Source organism: Cyprinodon tularosa, unplaced genomic scaffold (assembly GCF_016077235.1).
Source record: "Cyprinodon tularosa strain WSP-4 unplaced genomic scaffold, ASM1607723v1 ctg235, whole genome shotgun sequence".
NCBI lineage: Eukaryota > Metazoa > Chordata > Actinopteri > Cyprinodontiformes > Cyprinodontidae > Cyprinodon > Cyprinodon tularosa.
The window spans coordinates 488,035-513,502 of NW_024038880.1; the positions used below are offsets into that span (position 1 = coordinate 488,035).

The 25,468-nt window shown below is 42.4% G+C and overlaps 1 protein-coding gene across 2 annotated transcripts in view; it reads right to left on the bottom strand.

The window, feature by feature from the left end:
* Positions 1-25,468, bottom strand: part of prdm6 (PR domain containing 6) — a 147,442-nt gene that overhangs the window by 30,163 nt on the left and 91,811 nt on the right. For both annotated transcript variants that reach the window (XM_038287108.1, XM_038287109.1), the window contains exon 7: positions 9,767-10,139. In XM_038287108.1, the coding sequence (XP_038143036.1) occupies positions 9,767-10,139 (373 nt within the window). The remainder of the gene's footprint in view (positions 1-9,766; positions 10,140-25,468) is intronic.

Below are 25,468 nucleotides of genomic sequence, written 5' to 3' on the forward strand. Positions count from 1 at the left end.
TTTGTTTTGTGTTGATGAATCTGTTGAAGCCGAGAGGCCAGGCAGATGAACAAAAGGCCAGCATCACCGTAGCATAGCGCTGGTCGTCATGGCTACCACTGTGGTTTCATCATTCTGCAGCATTATTAGGCCACTAAATGGAAAGATGTGTCGAAACCCAGAAACATGCAGATGAAACAGAAATGATTTTTCCAAAGCAGTAAACATCTGTGTCCAGCAGGGCGGCACACATCTGTGTTTGTGTTAAATACAAATACGTCTTCACTGTAAGGCGATAAATCTGCTCAACATCAACTGTTTAATAACCCGCAGAAACAGTCACACATGCAAACATTCAGAGTTATTTTTTGCTCCGAGACTTTTGTCAGCTCCAGCAGAAAACCAGGAAGGAGCTCCGTGTTAAAGGTTAGCCTCCATTAATCACTTACAGTTTGATTTTTTTACTAAATATTTAAGGTTGCTGCTCACTCATAATATCCCACAGATGCAGTTAAAGTGATACGGCTTTTAAAATGTGCTCATCTGAGCCCAGAAGGATATTTGAAAAGGTTTGGCTTCAGGAGGAGAACATAAAGGATTCGGTTCCTGAATCACATCAGTCAGTTTTCTAGACTTTTACACTCAGACTTAACCAACAAAAAGTTTTATGAGTCTTATTTTTACCTTTTTTCTCCCCTAAAATAACAGAATGTGTTTAATCACATGCATACTCTGCAAAAATTTGAAATCTAAATAAGTCATTTTTTCTTGCAATAAGTGCATTTTTTCTTGAATTGAGGAGGAAATCGAGACACTTTGCCAATGGATCAAGACAATATACATTTAAAATAAGAAAACACAATCGCATTGTCTTATTTCAAGTGCATATTATCTAATTATCTTATTTTAAGACTTAAAATACTCATTCCATTGGCAAACTATCTTATTTACCTACTCAAATTAATGGTAAATACACTTAATTTAAGACATTTTTTCTCATTTTTAGGTGGTTTTTGCAGTGTACTTCTTACAAATGGAGTCCCCTCCGTCCCTCAGTGAGGTCTAGAAGCACTAGATCTATATCCAACCATTCAGCAAAGCTGCTACATGGCTATACGTCTTATTTTGGCATTTGACCAATCAGATGAGCCCTTGAATGATCAGGGTTCCTACAGCATAAGGCAAGTTAAATTCAAGACTTTTTAAGACCTTTTAATGCCACTTGAAATAAAAAATTAAGACCAATTTTACAATAAACACAAGAAAATCCTGGTAGTGACAGATTTACCCCAAATGTTTATTTTAACTTTTTGGCCCAGTAAGTATGTTTCAAAATTTTAAAGACTTTCCATATAGGAAGAAAGCTAAAAACAAACAAATGACAGTTATATTTTTAACAACTACTGAACTGAATTTAGTAACTTTGTTTTGTTCCGTACTCAATCCCCCTACTTTCATTAGTGGCATACCAAACATTTTCCTGAGACCTGGTTCTACTGGTGCCGTTGGTGATGCGAGAGATACTGTGGAGGCGTTGCAGAGACGAGGGTGGAGCAGAACGCAGAAATACTGCTTCTCCATAACTTGATTTTGACGCTTTGAGTTTCACGCTTCACACATGTGTCTCCACTGCCTCCCATCGTGCTTAATCTATATTCCTTGGTAGTGGTTTTAGCCATGCAGAAAACTCTTGGATGGATAGCCAATTTTTCGTTTAATTTAAAACTTCCTGTCACATCATCCCAAGGTCCAGCCGCAACATCTTTTTTATTGGTTCCGCTATCGGGACGGAACCAATAACGGTTACTAGGGATGCACGATATTGGGATTTTGGCCGATATCCGATATGCCGATATTTTAAAACTCATGTAGCCGATAACCGATACCGATGTTAAAGCTGAACAGAAATAAGTAGTCATTGAAAATAGCAGTTTTGTTATCCATTTCTGACACTTTGAAAAATAATATACTCAAATATATTTTCATATGCTGATATCAAATTGATTTTTAAAAACGCGGTATCGATCTATTTTACTTTCAAAATCTCGTGAAATTTCATCGTTCTGTTACAAACTCTGGTGATATTTTGCAAATTCTTGTGAGATTTTGTTAGTAAAATAGATCGATACCGCGTCAATATATCAACATATAAAAATATGGCAACATTTGGTGAATTTTCGGGGGATTTCGTAGCATAACGATGACATATAGCAATATTTCATTAGTGAAAGAGATTGATATGGTGTTTTTAAATGGCAATATATCAGCATATGAAGATATTGGGATATTTTAATGTATCAATATTTTTTCCCTCGTCTTTAGAAGCTTTTAAGTCTGTAACAAAAAAGTTTTTGAGGAAGAAGAAGAAGTAGTATATATATATATATTTTTTTAGACTTTAGAAACTCAGAAGCTGATCAAATATCGGGTTAAATATCGGTGGGGTGGCCGATGTCCGACATTCAGTTTTTAGGCCGATACCGATAGGGGGCCGATAATATCGTGCATCCCTAATGGTTACAGCGAGCAGGTTTGGTAAATGTAAGAAAAATATTGCCAACTATTTTATTGTTTGATATCGATTACAAAAATAAAATCCTATTTATGGTGTGGTAACAATTTTAAGACCTATAAAAGCCTGATTTAAGACATTTAAATACCAATTAAGGCCTTGATTTTATATTGAAAAATTCAATGCCTTTTAAGACATTTTAAGGATCTGCTTGAACCCTGATGATATATTGCCGACTGGAAATTAAGTTGGAAAAAAAAGTTAAAAAGTCAAGAAAAAAGGCGAAGAGCTAATTGAAAAGGTAAAAAGTTTATAAGCCTAGCTAACAATTATATTTAGTTTCATAAACAAAAAAATTTAAGTGGCAGTATCAGCATTCATGCCTCTAAGGTGATGTTGGACCAAAACAAAACGTGTTTCTTTCGCTCTCAGAGTGTTTTTCATGAATTTCTTATTTGGTTATTTTTCTTAATATATTCGGGCAAGTTGCCGTTTCTTGTTATTACATTATTTAAATTTTTGCCATTAAAATATCCCTATTTTTTGATTTTATTGGCTGGAAAGGTTTGGCTTCAGGCGGAAAACATAAAGGATTCGGTTCCTGAATCACATCAGTCGGTTTTCTAGACTTTTACACACAGACTTTCCCAACAAAAAGTTTTATGAGTCTTATTTTTACCTTTTTTCTCCCATTTCTTAAGCAAAGGTCCCTAAAATAACAGAATGTGTTGGATTACTTGCATACTTCTTACAAATGGACCCCCCCCCGTCCCTCAGTGAGGTCTAGAAGCACTAGATCTATATCCAGCCATTCAGCAAAGATCCTGCTACATGGTTGTAGGTCTTATTTTGACATCTGACCAATTAGATGAGCCCTTGAAGGATATATTGCCGACTGGAAATTAAGTTGGAAAAAGTAAAAAAGTCAAGAAAAAAGGTAAAAAGTTAATTAAAAAGTTAAAAAGTGTATAAGCCTAGCTAACAATTATATTTAGTTTCATAAACAAAACAATGTAAGTGCCAGCATTAATGCCTCTAAGGTGATGTTGGACCAAAACAAAACGTGTTTCTTTTGCTCTCAGAGTGTTTTTCATGAATTTCTTATTAGGTTATTTTTCTTAAAGCTACAGTGTGTAATAATTACAGGGATATACAGTCAGACATGTAATATATTATACATAACTATGTTATTTATCATTATCTACGAGCTCAGCCTCTTAACCTTAATATTTGCGTTGCCTTAGAATTCGTTATTTATAATTACATAGGAGCGGGTCTCGCAGCCATGGAGGCAGACATCTTTGCGCTATGGCAGCGCAGAGCCAACAAACTAGCGATTGCGAGATCGCCCATTACATCACAACGATGTAGAAAAAATAACGGGTATATTTATTATCTTAAGTCTACATGAAATCTATACCCTACACAGACTAATGAAATACTATCTGTAAAATTATCTATGTAAACAAACCTCATCACTTGAGAAGGTAGGTGATGCGGACGTCGTGGAAGACATTTTGTCCCGTAACGCTCGCCGTACTGTTGGGGGGGAGAAGCGGTGGGGGGGAGATGTTCGTGTTGCTGCAGTCTGACCGCTAGATGTCGCTAAAAGTTACACACTGTAGCTTTAATATATTCGGGCAAGTTGGCATTTCTTGTTATTACATTATTTTTAATTTTTGCCATTGAAATATCCCTATTTTTTGAATGTTACAAAGGTAATAAGGTCTTGTACTGGATTCCAATAAAACTATTTGCTTCAGGATCCAGTTCCTGAATCACATCAGTCGGTTTCTAAGCTTTTAGACTCAGACTTTTCCAACAGAAAAGTTCATTAAGTCAAATTATGATCTTTTTTCTACCATTTCCAAAGCAAAGGCCCCAAAATAACAGAATGTGTTTAACGCTGCAGGTTGATCCAGTCCAGGATCAACGTCTCTAAATGCTGCAGTTTTTAATCACATGAACGTGTCATGACCCGTTTCCATAGCTTTATACTGATGCTCACATGAATCCAGACTGACTCTAATCTCTCTGTTTTCACAACTTAGTAATAAATATATAAATATTCTTTGTAACTATTCAATTATCTAATATATAATGTTCAATAATAGATAGAATATTGATTAATTAATGAGTATAAAACAACAGTGTTAACTGGTGAAGATTCTCAGTCATCCAAGTCATAGTTAATTCTAAAAAGTTAGAAACAATCCTCTGGACTTTGTTTCCAAGTTTGGAGACGTTTCTCTTCCATCCAGGAAGATTTTTCAATTTAAAATGTCAGAAATAGCGTTTAGTTCCAGGTTTTATTCAGCAGCCCAACAAAGCCTGGTTTTAGTTTAGAAAACATGCAAATTGAAACGGATGAACGGGTCCCCCCCTTTGGAATGGGGGTCGTTTGGCTTCTTGTTAGCCTGCAATGCCCCATACCTGTCTATGTCTCTGAAAGGGGGGTCGTTAAAGGGTTAATTTATGTAGATATGATGATTGCAGAGAGTAGCACTGCTGCCTCGCAGCAACGAGGTTCTGGGTTTGATTCCCAGCCCCGGGTCTTTCTGCATGGAGTTTGCATGTTCTCCCTGAGGATGCTTGGGTTCTCTCCGGGTACTCCGGCTTCCTCCACCCAAGGTCCTGGTTTGATTCCCAGCCTTTCTGCATGGAGTTAGCATGTTCTCTTAGTGGGTTCTCTCCGGGTACTCCGGCTTCCTCCACCCAAGGTCCTGGGTTTGATTCCCAGCCTTTGTGCATGGAGTTAGCATGTTCTCTTAGTGGGTTCTCTAAGTGCATTTGCTCTTGGATTAAGGAGGTAAAACAGACATTTTGCCAATGGAACAAGTCAATTTACACTTAAAATAAGAAATCACAATTGCATTGTGTTATTTCAAGTGCATGTTATCTAATTATCTTATTTTAAGAGTAAAAATACTCATTCCATTTGCAAACTATTTAATTAACTGACTCAAATTAAGGGTAAATGCACTTAATTTAAGCCCTTTTTACTTATTTCTAGATTGTTTTTCCAGTGCGTCTCTTCATCTGGAGATAAACATGACTCTGATCAAACATTGGATGCTATTTTTGCCTCAAAACAACATATTCTCATTATGAATGCGTATGAAATCGTACGAAAAGTTATGCACGCTATTTCGTACGTTTTGGACGTTTTTTCCTCAAAAAACCACATCAGTGCGCATGCGCTGGCAGACAGACAAAAAAAGCAGATCCGCGGACGGACGTAAAACTGGGAAAAACAGTGCAATCATCACTTATTCATGTCTCTAACTACGTTGCTTGCTGTTTTATATCTTAGGGTTAGGTTTAGGGCTAATTGTAATTTATATTCTATATTCGTGAATGGTGCGTCAGATGCGCATGCGCATACGACGAAAAAAACGTCCAAAACGTACGAAATTACGGTGCATAACTTTTCGTACGATTTCATACGCACTCATAATGAGAATAGGTTGCTCAAAAAGCAAACCTGCTGATAAAACTAAGGTCTAAATGCACAAAGAAATCCATTTTATTTTGCATCATGCTGCTTTTCTTGTTTTTTTCAAAAATATTTTTAACAACTTAAAGCACAAAACTAACACTGGAAAAACGATCTAGAAATAAGTAAAAATTATTTAAATAGAATGTATTCACCCTTAATTTGCATAGGTAAATGAGACAGTTTGCCAATGGAATGAGTATTTTTACTCTTAAAATAAGATAATTAGATAACATACACTTGAAATAACACAATGCAATTGTGTTTTCTTATTTTAAATGTAAATTTTCCTGTTCAATTGGCAAAATGTCGCTTTTACCTCCTCAATTCAAGAACAAATACACTTATTTTAAGAAAAAATGACTTATCTAGATTTTGATTTTTTCCAGTGAACCATGTGGATATATTTCACAAAAGAAGCAAACAGAAAGATCTATTGTCTTTTAATATTTTTTACTGTAACATAAAAACAGAAATAAAGTTTTGATCTGAGTCCCTTTCTTTAGCAAACCGGCGTCGGATCCCCGAGGAGATCATTAAAACAACGGCAGATAAAAATAGAGGAATTTTCTCTTGGTTCACATGGCTGAAAAAAGTGGGAGGAGAAAGAGACCCAGTGACAGAAGTAACGGTTAATCCGTGTAAACAGTGCGTGGTGTGATGACACACACTTTCAATGCGCTGTAAACCTTCTGTCCTCTGACATACAACTGGGATTATATCCATAAACAAACAGGAGGCTGATCCATAAACACCATCAGGCAGCAGAATGAGACGTTCAGGCTGCCGATCAAAGCGCTCGGTAATAATTTTCCCCTAAAAAGCTCTGATTTAAACAGCAGCACAGTAAACACATCCATCATAGGAGCCGTGGTTATTAATCGCCCCCCCCCTCCCCCCGTGGTTTCATGCTGCATTGTTTCTGTAACATCTACAGACTGTGAGCCGCGTCACAGTTAATTCACGCTCTCATTTTTCTCCCTGATTCATCACTCATCATCATCATCATCATCATCTCAGGAGTTAAACAGTGTCCGGCAGCCCGACACCAGTTTAAAAGCCAATCAAAAGCACTTCCAAGTTCCGGCTGACATAAACAAACGGCTCCTCCGGTGATGGATTCAGCTGCAATGACACCGAGGGAAATGACAAAGAGGAAAAAGTTGAGGAAAAAAAGAAACGGTCAGCAGAAAAAAACTAAAAGAGATGGAGCCGGGCCGATTTTTACTGACATGCAGAGCCATCAGTCTTCAGCTGCTGATGCTCCCATCAAGTAAACATCGATATGTATGAAGGAAAGGAGGAGGAAGGAGGGGAGATAGAAAAACCCAGAGATGGAGGAGAAATCAGCAGATAGAGCAGCGACAGGCCTGAAGGTGGAATCTAGGAATAATCTACCGCCTAAGCAGACATTTAAATATAAATATAAATAAACTGACCCATGAAAAAATGATCCAGTGGCAGTTTTGGACGTTAACCAATAAGAACTTCTGATAATATGACAAGTTATTAGATCATTTAGTTAAACGAGGAGCCGAAGCTTCATTAAAACAAAGTCACACGGGTGGATTTAGGAATTTTGGGGCCCTAGGCAGAGACAGGCAGGGGGCCCCTCTGAATTCAGAAGGCGAAACATAAAACAGCCTCATTCTCCAGATAGAGAAATGTTAATAGAATAGACATCCATTATCTGTTCTAGGTTGTGTCCCTCTCTTCTTGTCCCTTTTCTTCTTGTTTTCCTCTCTATGTTTTGTACTCAGCTGACTTTTCATGCTGTCTCTAAAGGAATGAAAGATTTTTTCCCAGCACTAAGCTCACTTAGCTGATTGCTCCTTCCTGTGTTTCCAAAAAGGCCAAAGTAAATAACCCAGTCCTTCTTTTCACTGTAGACAAGCCATGATCTGCTTATCTGTTCTCCATTTTTCATTTGGATGAAATAATAGCTGCATGAATCATGACAGCAGACAAGATAGAGGAGAGCAGGAGGCGGGGTTACCAATCTACTCGCTCTGGAGAGCAGAGTTCGCTGCTTTTAGATGTTGTCTCCAAAGTCTCCAGTAGCAGAAAAAAGTCTCTAGATTTGGCGCTAGGAGCTTTTTAGAAATCAAAGTGCTAGAGGGGTCTGAAAAGTGGCTAAATATAACGACTAAAGCGCTAAGTTGGCAACACTGCTCTTTGCAGGGTTTGTTTTCAAATGGTTTTAAATTAAATCAAACTAAGCATATATTTTAGTCAGATGATACTGAGCATTTTGTATTTGGCTATCTATTTTTTTTAATTGCACTGCAAAAAATATAGTAATTTTTTCTTAAAATAAGTGCAACTTTTCTTGAATTGAGGGAGAAATTTACATCTAAAATAAGAAAAAAAACAACTGCATTGTCTTATTTCAAGTGCATATTATCTAATTATTTTATTTTAAGTGTAAAAATACTCATTCCATTGTCAGATCCTCTCATTTACCTACTCAAATTAAGCGTAAATACACTTAATTTAAGACATTTTAAGGCATTTTTGCAGTGTGAGCAAATATTTCTGGTTTAATAATGAAATTATGAAGCTGAACTTCAGCTACCAGCCTACAGATGAACTTCAGAACCTTCTGGAAGCATCATTAGGGTTTAAAACCTGCCTGTAAACCAGGATAGGTGTTTTTGAGCACTAACTGATGCTAAATACCGGTCTGTGGGGGTGAACAGGTACCTTTGTGCTTTTCTGTCCACCCATCCAGGAACGCAGGTCCTGGTTCGGCTCCAGGCTGCATGAATATGAGGGATAATGCAGCCTTGAAGCTGCAGGACTCTGACCTGTTTGGCTTGTTCAGCTGAATTTTATCTGCTCCTCCGTCCCATAAAACCTTCCTATTGACAGGCAGCCCCAGATCGACCCCCCACCCCCGCCCCCCTCCATATCCAGCCCACATTTTTCTTCCCTATGAGTATTAGTTTATTGAATAAGTGGCATCTGTTTTCCTGGCCCCGTCACCGTAAGGCGAGGTATTTCTCACTGACGCGCTGCTGTGATTTATACGCTGCTCTGACTCTCCCCGCAAAAAAATAAAGCTAAGCAAAAAATTTCCAATACATCCTCTAACCTCAACACGCATATAGATCTCATCTTCCTCCATCCATGCTGCACATAATTAACTTGGCAGATGTTATACAAACCCAAACACTTTGTCCACTCCAGTCCACAGACTCCCACTGGATGCAGCAGCGACAGATAGTGAGGAGATGAAGAAAGTCATAGATTACAGCCAAAATGTGTAAATTCCTCTGAACGGCTCACGTCCATCTCTAATGTTTCTAATGATCAAAGTATGCCAGGATATAAACACACAGCTCAGCTGACAGCTATGCTAGAGCCCCGTACAACACTGGATCTGTTCCTGAACCATCAGTTTATTTCTAATATCCAGCCTTTGCTGTCACTTCTTTTTCTACTCTGGATAGAGCCTTTGTTTTTAACAAAACAGCCTGTCTTTTTAACAAAATAAAATCGAGGATGACCCGGATGTATATCTGGATGCACAGATGAGCTGATGGCGCAGGACGGATTGTGCTTCCGGGACGGTTCGGGTAGTAACAGGAGGGAAAAAAAACACAGACTTAAAACGCTCTGAACACAGATAGCTGCACCCAACCTGTTACCTGTGGCTAAAGTAAATGAGCGGAAAGAGGACAAAAAGCAGAGATTATTGGTGGGGACATGTCCACACCGGTCCTGTGGCAATAAGAGTCCAAGGGTTAGTTAAATCTGTCCCTCATCGTGGTTCTTACCGGTCAGGATTCTGTGGACAGACGTGCATCTGCAGCAGGATCCTCTGGGTGAAGGTTTTGAAACACTGGCCACACTTCCACAGATGCCAGTCGCTGAACTCGCTGCTCAGCTGGCTGGTGGAGGTCGGGCTGGCCAGGACTCGCTGGTTCTTCGACCCCAGCGGGCCGAAGGTGGAGTCGGACTGAACTCCGACCCCGACCTTATCCAGCAGGGAGAAGCTCCGGGAGCAGGGGGAGTGGGGGAAGACCATGGACCGCAGCAGGGTGGCCGGCGGGCTGGAGGAGGAAGACAAGGAAGGTTTGCTGTTTTTGCTGAAGGACTGGAGGGACTCCTGCCTGGTCATGGCCTCCATCACCGTAGCTGGAACGTTCACTGTAACACAGAGAGAGCAAAACATGAAGGAGCTCAGATTAAAGGCTGACGCCGATTAGCATAACAGGATCGACTTCAGGCCTCTGGATCCAGAGCAGACGACGGTTTGACGGCTGAAAATTTTCATGAGGGGGAGATTGTGATGCTGCATCATTATCAAGTGGTTTCTGCACCTGTACAGTCAGTTTAAGACCAGCAGTGACGGAAAAACTGGGTCAATTATTTTACTTATTAGCAGTAACGGATGTTTTCTGTGCAGCAGTACTTGACCTACAGCCGTTCTTCTGCCTTTTTTGTCCAAACAATTCCCCCCTGAAAAGGTTAAAAACAATCCACTGGACTTTGTGTCCAAATTTGAAGACGTTTCTCTTCCATCCAGGAAGATTTTTCAATTCAAAATGTCAGAAATAGCGTTTAGTTCCAGGCTTTATCCAGCAGCCCAACAAAGCCTGGTTTTTGTTTAGAAAAAATGCTAATTGGAACAGACGAAGGGGTCCCCCCCTTTGGAATGGGGGTCGTTGGCTTCTTTGTTCGCCTGCAATGCCCCATACCTGTCTATGTCTCTGAAAGGGGGGTCGTTGAAGGGAATTGTTGGCCTGGCTGAAAGTGGCGAGGTGTTTTGGTCCCTGCTCTGGGGTTTGGGGTTGTAATGATCGTGGGAAGGAATCAGTTCAATTGCTGCATTGTAGGTTTCTGGAAGCTAAAATCCTCAGGACAAGACTCAGCGGTACAACTATATAATCCAAACTGCAGCTACCAAATAACAGTGGCGCCACCAGGGGGCGGCCACCCCACTGGTCACCCAACTCATCAGGGGAAATTGTAGTAGCATCAGTTTAGCATTTCATCCCATTATGCACAGCCATTAGCATTAACATCACACAATAAACCAAGATCTGAGTACGTTTCCCCACCTATGAAACATTTCTGGGGGCGCCACTGCAGGATAATAAAAGCCAACATATTCTGCCCGCAGGTTTTAACATTTCAAGTTAATTTAGACGTTAATAAACAGTTTCAGAGGAGTGATCATAGCGCTCTGCATCAGGGGTGCTGTGTCTGACTCCCTGCCAGCTCCCAGATCAGCCTCTCTCATTGGTTGATGCGGCGCGTCCAGCAGCAAAAGGTACATTTTTCCAACTCCAGCAGCTGCTGCATCTGAAGCGCCTCAGAAGCTCATGACGCACCTCTCCTGCTGTGCCTAAACGCGCTGCGGGACCTTTTGCTGCGGCTTGATCCACATCAACCGTTGACTTTGCCAAGGGCGTAGGTTTGATCTCAACTTTGGAAGAGACACTATTGGCCTTAATTTGAATTGGTCTGATGTCATAGTCCTACGCATTATGCATGCTCCTATTTTATTTTATGCTTGACGTTAGCTTCAGGGCGCATTTCGCTTCTTTGCTACATTTACAGACATTTTATAAGGACTACACACACAAGATGCTGTTTATCAATGTTTAAAGCATCAGTGGCTCAGAATAGTGTAAAATTGGGACAACCTACACTTTGAAAGGGGTTACTTTTGAACTTAGCAGTGACTAAGACGGATGGTTTAGTTGCCACTTTATTTACACAGCCTTAAATAAAACATAAATGATTTATGTAACTGCATTGGGTTTAATTCCTAATGTAAATATGTAATTTTTTTAGTAATGTTCCAAGTTTGAGCTAGATGTTTCTACTAATTGCAGCATTGGTTCTTCTGAGAATGTCTTCCATATCAAGGAAACGAAACAATAATTGTGAATCGAATCAAATCGATTTGGAAAATCTGAATCGATACCCAGCCATAGTATTTATCCGGTGTTTTCTACAAGTAATATGCAGAGGTAAACAGAGGTAAAACCCAGTCTTATTTTTTTATTTGATATGCTGATGTTCTCTGTATTGTAAAATAAAGCAACATAACATATTCAAGGGACTGCAAATAGAGTTATTGTATTTACATGGGCGTGGGAACTATAAGAGGAACTGAGCATTTAAAATATTGACTTCAATATACAAGTTGTGAGAAAGAAGCGACTTCTGCAACAACGCTGTATTGTAAACTATAATCATGTTATTCACGTAGAATTAGTGGTAGGGACGAGTAGGTCGGGCCAAAATTTTACCTGTCCCTACGTAGCCTCGTGAGACCATCCTGATCTCGCGAGCTTTCAAGGTTTCACTCGCTAATCAGTCTGGAGACTCTCGGTTGAAGAAAATTTGGAGCCGTTCACCAAACGAACGTCCAATCAGCGTTGGCTTTGAGGCGGGTTGAGGTTTGACGCAACGAGAAGCGCGACAGTTCAGTCTAAACAACATGGCGGCTTCAGCCGATGAAACTAGCGTTAGCGTGGCTATCGAGCAAGTTTTATCGGAATTACAGAGTATTGCTTCACTGAAAGAAGAGCAAAACACTGCTCTGGAGGCTTTTCTCAGAGGAAAAGATGTTTTTGCTCTTCTCCCGACTGGTTTTGGCAAGAGTAGCCTGGCTTTTAGTGCGTCATATGCTTCGTTGATCTGATTGGTTTATTTGGCCCGTCTATCACCAACATAGGCCAATCAGCTAACCAGTATTTTCGCCGCTTCCCAAAATTCCTTCAACGGAAGGTTTCCAGATGGATTTGCGGAGCAAATTCTCAACATTATTGCTTCTTGCTGCTGTTTTTAGTTTTACAGTTTTATTTTTTTTAATACTCAGCATATTATCGTTATTATATTGTGTTACGTTTTTATATTTTTTTACATTCTTTGTGGTTTTGGTCCTCCATTTAACTCACTTAACTTTATCTATCCAGACTGATATGTTTAGACATTTAAAATGCCACATAAAGCTTAGCAAAGTAAGGCGTTTGACTGTCGATAAAATCTCAGAGAAATGTAGCTGCATGTAAAGGCAGCACCAAAACACTGAAGTGCAATCAGTGTGAGTTATCACGCTGAACTCAGTCTGAACTTGATTTTTTTTTAACGTTTCATCCCACTTCTCCTCAAAAACAGTTTATAAAATCCTCCTAATTGTGTTTGTCCGGATCAGTTTTTTCTTTGCAGTGAGAAATCTGAGCATAAATCCTGGCAAGATAAATCCATGTTGGCAGATAAGGAGCTCAGATTAAGGAAAAGTGTTGCTGGTGGATCAAAAAGTGGCTAAAATGATAGAGGCTGAATGAAAGCGTGTCAATTAGATTTGGGGTGAACCAGCTGATGCCAGCTGTCCTCACCCGACCCAAAAGCGGGCTGCTTTGTGTTCTGTGGTCTGACCGACTGACAGGTCTGGACTCCATAACCCTTCATCATGTTTGAATCGACTTTAAGAGGTCTGTTTTTGCTTTAAATGACGGAGGATGGTTTTGGCTTTCATTCTGTAAAACTGCTTTGTTTGTGAGAAGCTGCCATGTGGACTGGCTGCCACCCAAACACCAGAGAGGAGGCTGTGTTTCCTGTCGTCGTCAGGATGATGATGACATTGATCCCAAACATTGACCAACATCTCCTGAACTGTTGCCTAAACTCAACCAGATATCAGCTGTGAGGATCAGCAGCATAAAACCTTTTCCTGGGATTGAAGTCGGACATCATGGGATCAGAAGAGGCTCTCCCACTGATTTTAATTCCTGCTGACAGAAACAGTGATCACTTCAAGTTTCATGTCCTTCAATGAATCATTAGTAGAGGTGTCAAAAGTATTAATGTTTTCAGGGACGGATTTAAAGGATTTTGGGCCCTAGGCAAAGACAGGCAGGGGGCCCTGTGATTTGAGAAGACTATGTGAAATGTTAATAGAATAGACATCCATTATCTGTTCTAGGTTGTGTCCCTCTCTTCTTGTCCCTTTTCTTCTTGTTTTCCTCTCTATGTTTTGTACTCAGCTGACTTTTCATGCTGTCTCTAAAGGAATGAAAGATTTTTTCCAAGCACTAAGCTCACTTAGCTGATTGCTTCCAAAAAGTAAATAACCCAGTCCTTCTTTTCACTGTAGACAAGCCATGATCTGCTTCTCTGTTCTCCATTTTTCATTTGGATGAAATAATAGCTGCATGAATCATGACAGCAGAAAAGATAGAGGAGAGCAGAAGGCGGGGTTACCAATCTACTTGCTCTGGAGAGCAGAGTTCGCTGCTTTTAGATGTTGTCTCCAAAGTCTCCAGTAGCAGAAAAAAGTCTCTAGATTTGGCGCTAGGAGCTTTTTAGAAATCAAAGTGCTAGAGGGGTCTGAAAAGTGGCTAAATATAGCGACTAAAGCGCTAAGTTGGCAACACTGCTCTTTGCATGGTTTGTTTTCAAATGGTTTGCTGCTGTCTGTTTGGACCTTTCTGAACATGTGCAGCAAATGGACTGATCCAATATGGTGGAAACTGAAGGGGGGGGGGCTGAGACACACTTAATATTATCAGCGTTCTGATGGCATTTTAGCAAAAAGATTTTTAGCAAAAACATAATTAATGTGCACAAATAAGGAATAGTTGTATTAACCATACATGTAAAAAGAGTTTTATGGGGCCCCCAGGAACTTGGGGCCCTAGGCACCTGCCTAGTATTGCCTAATGGTAAATCCCTGCCTGTGCTTATTACTCGAGTATAAAGCCTACTGTTTAAAATGCTTTTATAGAAGTTAGAGGATCAACTTTAGCTTTTTACTCCAGCAAAAGTTTAAAAGTACAATTTTTAAAACTAATTAAAGTATAGAAGTAAAATTAATGCAGGAATTTTCTAAGATTCTGCATGATAGGCTCCTTACACTTCATTTTCTTAGTTTTATAACTAATGGCGTCACATTTAACTTGTCTTCATCTTGAAAGAAGATTTATTTTGGTATGTGGTGAACAACAAGTTGGGGCAGCACCGAGTCCAACCAGAAAGAAATTAATTGTGTGTAAGAAACTAATTATTTTTATGGATTTTATTTGTTTTAAAAAAATCAACCGGCCATAATGAAAATGAGCTTAAATTAAACAAAACCAACGGGTCTATTGCCTTTTTCTGCTTGGTAGGAAAATCACCTGAACCGTCTAACTTGCATTTCCTGCAGACGAAAGAGAAAACATTCGACCAATAAAAGGTAGAAATCATGAAAAGTCTTTCCGCTCCTCTTCCTCTCTGTTGCTGACTAGTTGTATCTCTCCATGGTAACCATTTTCCATCCTTCATCAGTTCACCTCTGCCATCCGGCCACCAGGCCTCATTGATCCTCTAATAACCTTATGAGGAGATAATTACACCATTTGTAAGATGGCCGACGGCTCTATCGACGGCCTCGTTTCGTGCCGTTCGCCCTCGCTTAATTCATTCTCCTACAAAAGTCGTAAGCACAAAAAATGTGAGTCGATACGTTTTGGGTTGTGCATGAGATGCATCATCAGAATGAGAGAATTATGCAGATGGAGTTTGCAACGTTGCAGAGTCTGATTTCTCTCTCTGTGTGTTTTCTTTAGGATGGGCGTGACGTGAATACAGACCGACTCCTTCCTAAAAGATCAGCTCACATTTTTACAGTGTTTTTTTTTTTTTTTCAGGCACCTCCTCCGGCTTCCCTTCAACCACAGACCAACATCCTTCTCTCTCTGCTTGTTATGAAAACCATGTGAAAAAACCTCCTGCGTGTTTCAGGTCAACATCACTTTCCTTTAGTCTCTCAACTTCAAATATTTTCAATAACTTTCAAAAAATGTTTAACATCAACAAGAAAAGTGAAAAATCCCAGAATATTGTTCCTTTGAGGCAAAACAGGACCTCAAAAGTCAGGGGAATTTTCTAAATGGAATTACAGTAATTTTCAAAGGAATCATATTAAACTAGAAGCTTTTGAACACAATTGTTCCATAAAAATATATATATATATTGTTTTCTTATTCTTTGGAAAGTGTAATAGTTGAATAAAGAATTGTTGAAAAGTATCCTTTACAGTTTTAAAACAAAAATGTTCTTAGCTTTATTTTTCTATTTTTTTATGATAAAGAAGAGTCAAAACATGCCATTTTTTTAATAAGGAAAAGAGGATGTCTGAAATGTACAGAAAATGATTAGGGTCACTGAAAAAGTAAAAAAAGTTAACTGATCTTTCAATTTTCTTTCAGTTTAATGTGGGGAAGGCAGAAATGTGGAGGGCTCAGCTTCACTGACAAATGTGAGCTGTTTGGGAGGAACAGGAACACATTGCTAGCCTGACGTAGTCCTACTCAGTTCTAGTCAGAATGAGTCTGATGCTGCTCCATAGAACTGTGATTATGGGGCGTGTTTCGAACGAACCAGGAAAAAAAATGCCTCTGCACTCAATTGGATAGACCTACAACCAATAAGAGCAACGGAGTGCGTGACGTATGTTAAGCGACCAAGGGAGCCAGCTGATAAATTAAACTTTTGCCGAATCCCCTACGAAGGATGCCAAAAACATCTTTCTTTTCAACAAACGCCTTGATCGCGTTTCTCTGTTCCTCTTTTAAAATTAATTTGCTATCTTCTAGAACAGACCTAATAGCAGAATCTACACACCTCAACTCTCCAGCGGCAGCCATTGTTGTTGTCACCCAAGCGCGCTTCGGTGACGTGGTTGATTACGTTACTGTTGATCATCTGTCCATCATCGTATAAAGCCCGCCCTGACAATTTGATTGGCCGGCCAGATATTGGGCGAGCATAGTCGCGCTACTATTGAGCAATGCCAGACCGAACTTCCTGATCTCAAACGTTGTGGGCGGGACTAAGTTCGGAATGGCACCCAGGCTAACACATTGGTGGAAAATGACGGAATTAGGCGACTTTTTCCGTCCCTGAGGGGTCCCTGGTGATGCTATTTTATTAATGGAAGAGCAGAAGGTGATTAAAACATGAGATCTATTTTAGTCTCTAAAACAGACGTGGAATTCAGTCCGAATTCTGAGATTAAACTCCTAATTCTGAAAAAAAGTCAGAATTTTGAGGGAAAAAAAGCATAATTCTGACTTTTTTCCCATATTAAACTGAAATACTATTTAAAAAACAATTTAGCTTTTTCTTATTTTTTAAGTGGCCCTAAACCTCTTATGTAGAAATGCCTTCCTACAGTATTGGTAAATTGTAAATTTTTTTGGTATAAAACACTAAACAGCCTGATTCATAGGAAATAACTGTTTCTATAAAGTGGAAAGGCGAAGAACTGAATATGAGGTCAAATGTTCGGCTCAAACTAAGCAGCTGCTATTTCCTGTTTGGTTCCTTACCGGCTTGTTTTGTTTGTCTGACCGCCATTGTGGAAAACGACTGGTGAAGATGGAGCAGCTAGCAGAGCGAGAACGCTGGGACCCTTTTTCCGCCTGGATCCCCGCTCTTTTTGGCCCTCATGTCCCTCCGTTGTCGCACAGACTTGCCCCCACTTCCTTAACGCCGTATCTAGACCCACAGCTAGTTCCTGATTGGCCCTCTGGCGTTGTGGCGTGGAATAACAGCGCAGACCACGCTTCAATATTGGGCAGAAATCAAAAATATCTGCGACACGCTGCTGCAGGAGGAGAACCAGACCTTAAGGCGTCCATACACGGGTCATGCTCGCTAACCACTGCGCTACAGAAGCACACCGTGCTCGATGTTTTAATATTTATTTTATGTATCGATGTTTTTTAATATGATTCCACTTTTTAATCATGCTTTTTATTTGTTGTTGTCGTTATATTAATTTCTGCAGATAATTTTCTTGCTGTTTTATGGAAGCAAAAATAACAAGATTCAGGGGGTTTGGTTGTGCCTGGCACGGTTTAGTTCAGTGGTGTTCCATTTAGACTCAATGGTTATCACTGTTACAGATGTGGACTAATTCTGTAATACAAACATTATGATAAGAACAGTTTTGGTTAACCCCTTAAGCCCAAAAAGTCTTAGGAGTAAATTCCGCCTGAAATTACATATGAATCAGAATCAGAATGTGAATGAGAATGTGAGAATATGTGAATTAAAGTAATTTCAGCTCCCAAACTATAAACTGGAAATATAATTGTTTGTATTTGTATGACTGAAAGGCATTGAGGAATATTTTTCAGGTGGAACCACTATTCTAAATGTCACCATGTATGATTTATAGGTGATTAAACAAAGAAAAAAATGAAAAATATTTACCCTCGCCAAATTTCTTATCCAAAAAAAACACCATGAAAGCCCATTTGATACTGTAGATGAACCTCAGACTTTATAGATCCACATCTTGACTAGAACTCAAGCAAATTTGGACAGAAAACGTTGAAGCATGTTTGTTCCACAAAGTTTTTAGTGGGCAGTGAGGTAGGAGGAAATTAGATTTTAGCACAAAGCCAAAATGGCAAAAATGCATTTTTTTTATTTTTTTTTATTTTTATGCAAAAATGCATTTTTAACACATGAAAGGGAATCTGGTCAGATAAATATGCTGATTTACATTATTGGAGACCTTCTGCATAATACAACATCCTAAGATGTAGCTGTTGGTTCATTGAAATTTAACAATAATATCAGCAAACTGAATAGAAAATAAAAATAACAGAGCAAAGTTATGTAATGCATGCTGGTTAGACCACCTGAAATGGGATGAAGATGCACCAGAACCAGCAGAACCAGCAGGGCAGTTTGCATAACTGGAAATGAATGAATGACGGTAACTCTGGAGTTACCGTCATTCATTCATTCATTCACGGTTCCTGTTTATTACTATCTGATGGCATCCAGTTAAGAAAACAGAGCATTTTCTAATCTGCAGAGGTGAGAACTGGAATGCAGATGAACCAGTAAACCCAGTTATCTGGCCCGGAACACAGCAGACTGGGAAACCCAGCCCGGCAGAGAAGCTCCTCCCATCTATCACCCAGCAGCAACAAGCTGACCTTTGACCCATACAGAGGATTTTAGGGTTTTTCTGCTGCAGAGAGACGAGGTATGATCTCTTCAAGTTCCCTCCAGTGTTTTATTTCTTTTTTGTCATTTTGGTGAAAATGCTCATTGTTTCTTGTCCACTTGCTGCTGATAACATGAATTCAACCACTGTGACACTAAACATGATTTTTAAAATTTATTTCCCCACTCATTGACTAAAGGCTTGAGAGCTAAACAGAGGTCAGGTTGGTTTAGCAACAGACACCTTCCTTTGCAGTTTCCATTTAGTTTCAGTCCTACTTCATCCACCTGGATGAGCAGGTAGAGGCAGCAGATAGAGCAAGGATCAATTAAGGGCCAGCCAAGGGCCCATCAAGGACCAGCCAAGGATCAATTAAGGGCCAGCCAAGGGCCCATCAAGGACCAGCCAAGGATCAATTAAGGAGCAGCCAAGGGCCCATCAAGGACTAGCCAAGAGCCAATCAAGGACCAGCCAAGGAACAATTAAGGGCCAGCCAAGGGCCCATCAAGGACCAGCCAAGGATCAATTAAGGAGCAGCCAAGGGCCCATCAAGGACTAGCCAAGAGCCGATCAAGGACCAGCCAAGGGCCAATCAAGGACCAGCCAAGGATCAATTAAGGGCCAGCCAAGGGCCCATCAAGGACCAGCCAAGGATCAATTAAGGGCCAGCCAAGGGCCCATCAAGGACCAGCCAAGGATCAATTAAGGAGCAGCCAAGGGCCCATCAAGGACTAGCCAAGAGCCAATCAAAGACCAGCCAAGGGCCAATCAAGGACCAGCCAAGGGCCCATCAAGGACCAGCCAAGAGCCAATCAAGGACCAGCCAAGGGCCCATCAAGGACCAGCCAAGGGCCCATCAAGGACCAGCCAAGAGCCAATCAAGGACCAGCCAAGGGCCCATCAAGGACCAGCCAAGAGCCAATCAAGGACCAGCCAAGGGCCCATCAAGGACCAGCCAAGAGCCAATCAAGGACCAGCCAAGGGCCAGCCAAGGACCAGCCAAGAGCCAATCAAGGACCAGCCAAGAGCCAATCAAGGACAAGCCAAGAGCCAATCAAGGACCAGCCAAGGAACAATTAAGGGCCAGCCAAGGGCCCATCAAGGACCAGCCAAGGATCAATTAAGGAGCAGCCAAGGGCCCATCAAGGACTAGCCAAGAGCCAATCAAGGACCAGCCAAGGAACAATTAAGGGCCAGCCAAGGGCCCATCAAGGACCAGCCAAGGATCAATTAAGGAGCAGCCAAGGGCCCATCAAGGACTAGCCAAGAGCCGATCAAGGACCAGCCAAGGGCCAATCAAGGACCAGCCAAGGATCAATTAAGGGCCAGCCAAGGGCCCATCAAGGACCAGCCAAGGATCAATTAAGGGCCAGCCAAGGGCCCATCAAGGACCAGCCAAGGATCAATTAAGGAGCAGCCAAGGGCCCATCAAGGACTAGCCAAGAGCCAATCAAAGACCAGCCAAGGGCCAATCAAGGACCAGCCAAGGGCCCATCAAGGACCAGCCAAGAGCCAATCAAGGACCAGCCAAGGGCCCATCAAGGACCAGCCAAGGGCCCATCAAGGACCAGCCAAGAGCCAATCAAGGACCAGCCAAGGGCCCATCAAGGACCAGCCAAGAGCCAATCAAGGACCAGCCAAGGGCCCATCAAGGACCAGCCAAGAGCCAATCAAGGACCAGCCAAGGGCCAGCCAAGGACCAGCCAAGAGCCAATCAAGGACCAGCCAAGAGCCAATCAAGGACCAGCCAAGGGCCCATCAAGGACCAGCCAAGAGCCAATCAAGGACCAGCCAAGGGCCCATCAAGGACAAGCCAAGGGCCCATCAAGGACCAGACAAGGATCAATTCAGGAGCAGCCAAGGGCCAATCAAGGACTAGCCAAGAGCCAATCAAGGACCAGCCAAGGGCCAATCAAGGACCAGCCAAGGGCCCATCAAGGACCAGCCAAGGGCCCATCAAGGACCAGCCAAGGAACAATTAAGGGCCAGCCAGGGGCCCATCAAGGACCAGCCAAGGATCAATTAAGGGCCAGCCAAGGGCCCATCAAGGACCAGCCAAGGATCAATTAAGGAGCAGCCAAGGGCCCATCAAGGACCAGCCAAGGGCCCATCAAGGACAAGCCAAGAGCCAATCAAGGACCAGCCAAGGAACAATTAAGGGCCAGCCAAGGGCCCATCAAGGACCAGCCAAGGATCAATTAAGGAGCAGCCAAGGGCCCATCAAGGACTAGCCAAGAGCCAATCAAAGACCAGCCAAGGGCCAATCAAGGACCAGCCAAGGGCCCATCAAGGACCAGCCAAGATCCAATCAAGGACCAGCCAAGGGCCCATCAAGGACCAGCCAAGGGCCCATCAAGGACCAGCCAAGGGCCCATCAAGGACTAGCCAAGAGCCGATCAAGGACCAGCCAAGGGCCAATCAAGGACCAGCCAAGGATCAATTAAGGGCCAGCCAAGGGCCCATCAAGGACCAGCCAAGGATCAATTAAGGGCCAGCCAAGGGCCCATCAAGGACCAGCCAAGGATCAATTAAGGAGCAGCCAAGGGCCCATCAAGGACCAGCCAAGGATCAATTAAGGGCCAGCCAAGGGCCCATCAAGGACCAGCCAAGGATCAATTAAGGACCAGCCAAGGGCCAATCAAGGACCAGCCAAGGGCCCATCAAGGACCAGCCAAGGGCCCATCAAGGACCAGCCAAGGAACAATTAAGGGCCAGCCAGGGGCCCATCAAGGACCAGCCAAGGATCAATTAAGGGCCAGCCAAGGGCCCATCAAGGACCAGCCAAGGATCAATTAAGGAGCAGCCAAGGGCCCATCAAGGACCAGCCAAGGGCCCATCAAGGACAAGCCAAGAGCCAATCAAGGACCAGCCAAGGAACAATTAAGGGCCAGCCAAGGGCCCATCAAGGACCAGCCAAGGATCAATTAAGGAGCAGCCAAGGGCCCATCAAGGACTAGCCAAGAGCCAATCAAAGACCAGCCAAGGGCCAATCAAGGACCAGCCAAGGGCCCATCAAGGACCAGCCAAGATCCAATCAAGGACCAGCCAAGGGCCCATCAAGGACCAGCCAAGGGCCCATCAAGGACCAGCCAAGGGCCCATCAAGGACTAGCCAAGAGCCGATCAAGGACCAGCCAAGGGCCAATCAAGGACCAGCCAAGGATCAATTAAGGGCCAGCCAAGGGCCCATCAAGGACCAGCCAAGGATCAATTAAGGGCCAGCCAAGGGCCCATCAAGGACCAGCCAAGGATCAATTAAGGAGCAGCCAAGGGCCCATCAAGGACAAGCCAAGAGCCAATCAAGGACCAGCCAAGGAACAATTAAGGGCCAGCCAAGGGCCCATCAAGGACCAGCCAAGGATCAATTAAGGAGCAGCCAAGGGCCCATCAAGGACTAGCCAAGAGCCAATCAAAGACCAGCCAAGGGCCAATCAAGGACCAGCCAAGGGCCCATCAAGGACCAGCCAAGAGCCAATCAAGGACCAGCCAAGGGCCCATCAAGGACCAGCCAAGAGCCAATCAAGGACCAGCCAAGGGCCCATCAAGGACCAGCCAAGGGCCCATCAAGGACAAGCCAAGGGCCCATCAAGGACAAGCCAAGGGCCCATCAAGGACCAGACAAGGATCAATTAAGGAGCAGCCAAGGGCCAATCAAGGACTAGCCAAGAGCCAATCAAGGACCAGCCAAGGGCCAATCAAGGACCAGCCAAGGGCCCATCAAGGACCAGCCAAGGGCCCATCAAGGACCAGCCAAGGAACAATTAAGGGCCAGCCAGGGGCCCATCAAGGACCAGCCAAGGATCAATTAAGGAGCAGCCAAGGGCCCATCAAGGACTAGCCAAGAGCCAATCAAGGACCAGCCAAGGGCCAATCAAGGACCAGCCAAGGGCCCATCAAGGACCAGCCAAGAGCCAATCAAGGACCAGCCAAGGGCCCATCAAGGACCAGCCAAGGGCCCATCAAGGACCAGCCAAGAGCCAATCAAGGACAAGCCAAGGGCCCATCAAGGACCAGCCAAGGGCCCATAAAGGACCAGCCATGGGCCCATCAAGGACCAGCCAAGGGCCCATCAAGGACCAGCCAAGGGCCCATCAAGGACCAGCCAAGGAACAATTAAGGGCCAGCCAGGGGCCCATCAAGGACCAGCCAAGGATCAATTAAGGAGCAGCCAAGGGCCCATCAAGGACTAGCCAAGAGCCAATCAAGGACCAGCCAAGGGCCAATCAAGGACCAGCCAAGGGCCCATCAAGGACCAGCCAAGAGCCAATCAAGGACCAGCCAAGGGCCCATCAAGGACCAGCCAAGGGCCCATCAAGTACCAGCCTAGGGCCCATCAAGGACCAGCCAAGAGCCAATCAAGGACCAGCCAAGAGCCAATCAAGGACCAGCCAAGGGCCCATCAAGGACCAGCCAAGAGTCAATCAAGGACCAGCCAAGGGCCCATCAAGGACCAGCCAAGGGCCCATCAAGGACCAGCCAAGGGCCCATCAAGGACAAGCCAAGGGCCCATCAAGGACCAGCTAAGAGCCAATCAAGGACCAGCCAAGGGCCCATCAAGGACCAGCTAAGAGCCAATCAAGGACCAGCCAAGGGCCCATCAAGGACCGGCCAAGGGCCCATCAATGACAAGTCAAGGGCCCATCAAGGACCAGCTAAGAGCCAATCAAGGACCAGCCAAGGGCCCATCAAGGACCGGCCAAGGGCCCATCAAGGACCGGCCAAGAGCCAATCAAGGACCAGCCAAGGGCCCATCAAGGACCAGCTAAGAGCCAATCAAGGACCAGCCAAGGGCCAATCAAGGACCAGACAAGGGCCAATCAAGGACCAGCCAAGAGCCAATCAAGGACCAGCCAAGGACGAACCAGGGGGGGATCAGTGGATCATAGATGGAGGAATAAAATCCACCCAGGGGAGCAGGTTGGACGCAGTTTTCTGGTTTATCCATGTTGAATGTTTTGTAGATCTGATAGTTCAGTTTTTACAGATGTCATCATTATTGAGTTTGTCGAACAATCCTATTCAGACAGTTGATCTGGTCACAGTTTGTTCAGAGACGGTCTTAAATGTATATTAGTGTATATTAGTGTATGTTGAAGTGTGCTTGTGGTTCTTCCGACCATTGCTGGTATTTGTCCATTACCATTTTTGCTATGTTGCTACTATTGGGGATATTGTGTAACAGCTTCTGTCATTAGATGATGCAAAGTAGCTAAAATATATATACATATATATTTTTTTTTTGTGTTTTGTTTTTTTTGTTATTTATAATGTAACTCGTAAATTTGAATTGATGAACTGGCATTCACTTGTATGTTTCAATGCCTTGAAATTAATAAATAAATAATAAAATAAACAGATTTTGCTTGTTTATTAACATTAATAAAAAAAGTATTTTTGTCTCAAGGCATTAAAAGGATCTCAAGTTCAAAAAACCAAAACATGTGAAGTTTGGTGCTGATTCTGTTGGAAAACATAAACAAAACAGTTCGTCTCTACTATGATGTAATGAATTAAATTATTTATATATATAATAATTTAATGTTATAAGGATTTTGTGTTGAGTTATTAATAGAGTTAACTTTACGTCCTAATTTATTTCTTTAGACTAACTGGGATTATATTCTGTTATTTATTAGGGTGGTTCATTGTCTCCACTTTTTATTGGTTCAGATCTAGAACATATAGAACCTTTAAGCTAAAAACCAGCTAATTCCACATCTAATGTGGCGTTTTTAAATGACGTAACGAAGAATGATCACCTGATGAAGCTCTGCATCAATAAAGGTCAAGTTAAACATAACCTGAGGAAAACGCTTTGCTGTTTTTGTGCGTCTAGTTTCGCATCCTAGAGTCACAATCATGAACGATTCGGCAAACGGCAGGTAAAGATGTAACCCAGAAACAAGGCAAAAGCTAAAGACAGTCGGTAGCAACGTTTCTTTAATTCAGACAACAGTTTCTGGCTCTCATTTGGTAAAAAACATGTCATCTAATGAATTTACTGTGTTCCCTGCAGGCTGAATCAGAGCGTTTAATTTCTTTGTTTTTTATTTTCTTCTTTTAAGGAAATGGAAATGGATGGAAATGATTTAAAATCTGCCTAAACTCGGAACCGTTGACAGTTGAATCATGTCGGTTTTTGAGTTGTTTTAACTTGTTTACGTCGTACACGTCTCAAACTCCGACAGCAAAGGCATCAGTGTCCAAACAGCGGAGGACTCGGTATTTAGACCCACACGCAAACAGGTTGATTTCTTCCTAAAAAGACAGAAAATCATGTCTGTGAAACAAACACAGTCACAGAACCAATTAGAAACCTCAGAATAATTGATCGGCTCTCTGTAGCGGTTAAAAATAATCTGATTTCTGACTGAGTTAGAAATGCTAAATCCCAAATTACAGCAGATTAGCTCTGCTCATTAAAGCAGGATTTTTCTCAGTTTTCTGCTCTGGATCATCAGTCATAAGGGGAAACCTCAGCAGCACACCTGAGGAAGCTCAGTTTGGTTCAT